This window comes from Pinus tabuliformis, chromosome 8 (genome assembly GCF_031772625.1).
Source record: "Pinus tabuliformis cultivar Carrire ecotype Pingquan chromosome 8, CPIR1, whole genome shotgun sequence".
In the NCBI taxonomy this organism is placed as follows: domain Eukaryota; kingdom Viridiplantae; phylum Streptophyta; class Pinopsida; order Pinales; family Pinaceae; genus Pinus; species Pinus tabuliformis.
In genome coordinates, this window is record NC_142294.1 from 931,689,856 (window position 1) to 931,696,414 (window position 6,559).

Sequence of the window (6,559 nt, forward strand, 5' to 3'; positions counted from 1 at the left end):
TGGCTAGGAGTCCAAAGTTGCACAAGCTTCATCCTCTACACCAACGGGAACTTTGTTTCTTGGAGATTTATTTAGTAATAGTTGCACTCGAAAGAGTTTATTTTTCCTAACTCAACTAAACCACCTTTAGAAGAATAAAATAAGTCCCAAGAAGAGATTGTCCACAAAGTTAAGGAAGAGGAAACTACCTTTGAATTCCCTATCCTAGAGTGAGATGAAGAAACCAAAATGAAGAACATTCCTCACTAAGCTCTGCCAAACTCTCATGGTTTAAGGTCTTGGAATTTGATGTACTTTGCATGAGTTATGATTATGTGATAGATGCTCAGAAGTTGAAACTATTTATTGCCACACTTGGGAATGTTGAGTTGCATTGGTTCATGAGTATTGACAAGGGTAGCTTTTGCACTTGGAGTCAAATAAAGTATGAATTCATGGAGAAATATCTATGGCATAGTTATCTTTTTCTTTTAAGGAATAGAGCGGTACTTTTGTGATTTATGATGTAAAACTTCTGAACCTTTGCTAGTGATATGGTTTAACAAGTGGTAAATTAATAACAACTAGAAAACAATTATGTACTTCTTTCTTTGAAATCTAATAGAAAATGACTAACTTTACAAAATTAAATTAATAGAAAATGCCTAACCTTATAAGTTTACTAACTTTTTCAAGTTTTTTACTTGTTACATAAAAGGAGGTTTTACATAGATTTTACTAATAAAGTTTATTTAAATATATAAAAATAAATAAATAAATATTATAAAAATATATGGAAAATTTATTTTTTGAATATTTCAAATTAAGGAAAAAAATAAATTTTAATGTAAATTGACTAATTTTCATCATTATTTTTAAAATTAAGATAAATTAAATTATATAACCATCATCAAAATAAAAATATTATTACATAAAAACATTTTAAAATAAATAAATTATTATCTGTATATATCTATACCACTATTTTAAATTATTATTGTAAATTTATTACAAATATATCATTATCCAAAATTTATTTCAAATTAAAAAATTACGATTTAATGGGTTTGATTAAAAAAATCCTTTTTATATATTTATCTCAAAAATTTGCAATTAAGATAATTTAAATTAATTATCATTTCTTTCAATAATTATAGCGTTATCACATATACAAGGCGACATTTAAATGAGTGTCCAGAAGAAACTAAGACACCGCGGGCAGCGAAGCACAATTAGGAATTTTCGTATGACATTCCCATCGGTTCATACAATAGTGTTTTTAAGATAGTCACACAGCGTGTCCCCTACCTGCTCCAAATTCCAACTTGTGGACTCCACTGCCTTCCAACGGGACTTCACCTGTAACTGAATTCGACACAGCAATTCTTCTTTCACATTTTCAGTCTTTGTGACTTCACAGCTCCTTCGGAGACTAAAAAGTCAAAATCTGTGAGCGGGAGCGAACGTCTTCCAGGGGCTTTGATCGCTGGAATTTTAATGACGTTCGCGGTGAAACAGTCTAAGGAATTTCGATATTTAACCAACAAAATATCATATAATTAAATTTTTATCTAGCAAATCTTTTGACATAAATCATGATAAAAAAAAATTGCCCTCGAATGAAACCTTCCTTCCATAAAATAACTCACATAGACTATCCACTTTCAAATAACTTTCACTATGATGAAGTGCCCTTCGTGAAAAGAGGGCTGATTTTGTGGCACTTATTTCCAATTTCTTTTGTTAGCCTCTCTCCCACGTGCCATTAATATGCATCACTTTCTCCAGCTGCGGTGCGGTACTTACAAAGACGACCTGGCACACTTCGTATTTGAGCTTCTTGGCTCCCAGGCTGTACCAGTAGGGCTCCGCGGGGCTTCCATTTGCTTCTTTCAGTACAGCGGATGCAGATTGAATGTTGTCCCATATGCCCAGTCCTATAATCCGCTTGCCGTCCACAGAGCTGTAAAATGTGTAGGAACGAATCCCTTTCATTTCCTTAAAGTATGCCTTCAGAATGGCAAGGCAGCTGTAGGCCAGCACCTCCTGCTTCCTTCTGCTCGACCCTATTCTACGGAGGCTCACAATATCCCCAAACCTCAGCTCTGCAAATGATACATCTCGGTGCTCCTCGCAGCTTAAGTAGAACCATCGCCACTCCACCACTCTCACTACTGACGACGCCCAATTATTTCCCAATTCGTCTGCAATTCTAGACTCCTCTTTCTCTGATACGCTTGTTTTCCACACAGAAAAAATTGCTACCTGTAATGTCACACAGATATGGAAATATATTTTCAGTCTATGAACTTCAAGAATATATATATATATATATGTTTCTATGCTTCACTTATGACTGTATAACGTGCTTACCCAGGAGCCATTGACGCTGTTAAGAGCTGCCGCTTTGGTGGTGCCTGCCTTGTGAAAGGCGGGGATGAGTTGTGTAGTGATATGGCGGAGCGCATCGTGAATATCGTAGCCTGTGATTGGCTTATAGATGGCCATCGCCACTCTGCTGCTCTCCTCTCGTGGAAGTGGAAGTGGAAGGGCCATTTATTAATTCCTTTTAACGGAAGTGGAAGATGGGTGCAGGTAATGTGAAGAGAAGGCACTTCAATTCTGATGGGATGGATAAGAGGAGGGGAAGGATGATCCATATAAAGGATGAGAGTCAAATATCGAGTGGAAGAGCTGCAACTTCGATTGGGGTTCTCAGCGTGCGCGCGGAAACTACATATCCCGCGTTGGAAATTGAGCGTATTCATTCCGTTCAAAGTAACGGGGACGTGACGGAGACGTGATGTTGATATATGAAATATACAAGTAATAACGAGGCAAGCCAAATGACCCATATTTTCATGGGGTGTACGGTGAGTGTTTGAATATAATAACAAAGAAGGCACGTTTAGGGAGTTGATTTAGATTTTTTTAAATGTGAGTGCAAGGCAAGGAAATGACCAAGGAAATCGCATTTGGTCTTTGCGTTGACACGCAAGCAGTGGGCAACTTCCAGCTGCTGTACTCTTTTTTGGAAGATTCTTGCCGATATCCACGGAAAACTATCTGTGTCAATGGTTTTTTCCCGATATCCACGGAAAACTATCTGTTTCAATGCCAGAGTTAGAGACTAGAGTTATATAGTCGGGAAAACTATCTGTTTCAATGCCAGAGTTAGAGTTATATAGTCGGTTAAGCAGCAGTTAGTGCGGATAGCTGTATATAGATAGCTGTATATGTTTTTTATTGTTAAATACTTGGAGTTGTTTTTATTTCTTGTTAAATATTTGGAGTTGTTTTTAGTGTGATTTTTAGATTTTCTAGAATAAAGTGGAAAATTTTGAAATTTGTGTTATGTAAATTGATATTTTGATTTTATATATAGATATACCATCATGAAAATTTTTTAGGGTATTTAGATTGTGTAAAGGTTATCCATCAAATTTGTGGTTTTAAAAAATTCTGGCTGAATTTTAGAGAAATTAAACTAATAAAATTTCCAAAATATCACACTAAAAACTATTAGTGAATAATTTACAGAATTAGACTGGAAAAACTTCCAAAAAAATACATTGAAAGCAATTAATAAATAATTTACTCTCTGTATTCAAGCTTCTGTGATCCATAATGAATTAAGCAAAATCTTTATGTAGAAATCACATAAAAAATTTGAACAATAATATTTAAATTATGATATTAATTTATTTATAACTTTCATTTGGTCTTGATAATAAACCATACTTGTTGATTCAAAAAACTTCGATTAAAATTTTTTTTATGCAATTTCTACTAAAAATTTTTAATTAAATAATTTAACCTTATTTATCTATTTAACTGCCGAACACCCAACAAACTAAATCTTGTCGTAATAATAATCACTAAACTAAATGTAAACCGTTAAAGCTAAGCCATTGTTGGCCTTATTAATTTGTAAGTAGCTATATATAAATGACTCCATTGCTGTTATCATTCGGTGAAAAGAATTGCACGAGGGTTTACCTCCATATAAATAAATACATTAAAAAACACTTTCAAGTTCACGTTGCGCTGGAAAAAGCAGTATGTTCTTGAGTCAACTGAACAACATCCGAAAAGGAAAACCAGCCATGTTGTATATATTTCTAAAATTCATTAATATATAATATAAATTTAATTAACCTTACGAATTTGAATTAGGTTGGAGTTCACAATTTTAAGTTACATTTTAGTATTGGTGAAATGTGACACCACTTATGAACACTATAAGAAGGGATGAAAGATGATTCGTTTGGCATCAATCCAAGCATCTATTCTTAATTTTATTGGCCCTCAAGCAATGTGAAATATCTCAAGTATTTGCGAGACCTAAAGAAGGACGTAGTTGGAGTATTTATGGTTTTCTAAAGTGTGTTTGAAGGCCGATTTTTTCTTCGGTAAGAAAATGGATTACTCTTACGATTCCATGCCCTTGTGTAGGTTTATTGAGTGAAGATTTTGGAGGTTCTTTTTATGGTTAGTGCCTTAGATTAGGGTTGCTTCTGTGTGTATTTAGTGAAATCAAAAGGTCTATTTTGAAGCCTATTTAAGTGGGTTCTAGTTCCGTGTTGAAGGGAAGGGCTGAGACCCTAAGAAGGAGATCATATCATTGGATTGTTATGTGATAGGGCCATAGGTTTGACACATGTTTATATGTCTGATCTAAACTCTAGAGAGGTGGAAATTTGCCTCATAGTATTAATAGAGATGCAAAAAATGGTGAGGGATGGTATAGTGTGAAGGGTTAAGGGTTGATCCTTGGAGGAGAGCACTAGAAGTTTGTCCTACATGGAGGATTAGGACAACATGTTGATTTCCCTATGTTTAGACATTTTTGGTGTAGCAAGTGGTATGTAAGAGGGAAACTCATTGTGCCCTAAGTACCCTGATTTATGTGGAAAATCAGTTTTGTGAGGCATAAGACCCTAAGTTCAATCATTTAAGGAGCAGCTAGAGGACTGTTAGAGGGAAGATTTGTGGGCCTTGTGTTCATTAGTTCTTGAAGAATTAGATCACTATGTGAAGGCATAGCCTAAGTTTAGTCACTTTGGAGTAGTTAAGGGATTGATAGAGGGTAGCGTATTGAAGCTCAAGATATAGTAATTCTAGAGTAGTTGAAGTACTTGTGAGCAACAGTGACAGAGGCATTGGAGTAGCAGTAGCTTTTGTTGTAGGTTTTAATCTTGTACAGAAATTACTTGCAAACAAATTCTTAAAAAAAGAAAAATATACAATGGCGAGAGCATAAAACATAAAACATATATACACAGATATTTTCCCCTAGATCCAAAAACTAGGGCTACTAGATTGATTTTTCATTATGTTCCTTTCATTGTTACAATACATATATATACATGCTGAAGCATCCATAAACCCTAATCCATTAACCCTAGATTAGAACATAATTGTAGTTCCCTTGACCGGATCTACAAAATACCATGGGTAGAAAATCATCATGCCCAAAAACATGTGCAAAAACCATGCACAAAACCATAGCTAGGTCCGCCCACCTAATATAGGGTAAAAAAAAATTCCTAAGGTGTTGCCCCAGACCCTGTAGAGGGGGGCTATCACCCCCCTCATACCCCCTGTGACCCCTCCGCTACGCCTGATGCAACGAAGGGGGGGGCTACCATCCCCCCTCTAACCCCCCACTTCACGTGTGAAGCTAGTCATGGAAAAAATATAACACACACCCAACATTCTCCCACTTGTTGTTTTCTTTCCACATAGGAGGTCATATGAGAGCTTATTCATTGGTCCAGCCCTGCAATGCCCTTTGTTTCTCTACACCAAGAAAACTTCTCAGTGCTCATAGACTTCATCAATGCATCTACAACATTCTTTCAAGTGTCCACCTTTACTAGCAACACCTTTTTTTCCTCAACCATGTCCCTCACAAAGTGATACTGGACATCAATGTGCTTTGCCTTTGAATGACAAACAGATTTCTTTTACAAGAAAATTACACTTCAGCTATCACAGTCTATCCTTGTAACTCAATGTACTAACCCCATACTTGAACACAATCTCTACAACCAAACTGCTTCCTTGCTTGCATGAGTGGCTGCCATGTATTCTTCCTCTATAGTTGAAAGTCTAACTACAAATTGTCTCTTACTCATCCAACTGACTGCAGCTCCAAATAGGTTAAGCACATAACCACTTGTAGATCTTCTCTTATCCAAATCTCCAACTCAGTCTGCATCAAAAAAACCAAAAATGTCCAAAACTCTATCTAATCCTGGTCTTCCTTGGTAGCACAGATCATAATCGCTAGTGCCACACAAATACCTGAAAACTCGTTTCACTATTGTCCAATGCTCCTTCTGTAGTTTTGACATAAACCTACTCAATACTCCCACTACATGTGCAATGTTTGGTCTAGTACATACCATTACATACATCAAGCTACTAATTGCACTTGCGTATGGAACAAGGGACACATTCTCTTCCTCTTCTTGTGTCCCAGGACATTGTTCAACAAATAACTTTACACCTACAAGAACAAGAACCTTCATCGGTTTACTATCCTGCATATTAAACCTTTGCAGTATTGTCTTGA

General features: G+C 35.8%; 1 protein-coding gene across 1 annotated transcript; it reads right to left on the reverse strand.

The window, feature by feature from the left end:
- Positions 1-1,098: 1,098 nt before the first annotated feature.
- LOC149238573 (uncharacterized) lies at positions 1,099-2,595 on the reverse strand. Its single transcript, XM_089367003.1, has 2 exons — positions 2,353-2,595; positions 1,099-2,244 (listed from the first exon to the last, which is right to left on the reverse strand). The coding sequence occupies exons 1-2, from the start codon at positions 2,533-2,535 to the stop codon at positions 1,723-1,725; spliced, it is 705 nt and encodes a 234-aa protein (XP_089223129.1). The 5' UTR covers positions 2,536-2,595; the 3' UTR covers positions 1,099-1,722.
- Between the last annotated feature and the right edge of the window lie 3,964 nt (positions 2,596-6,559).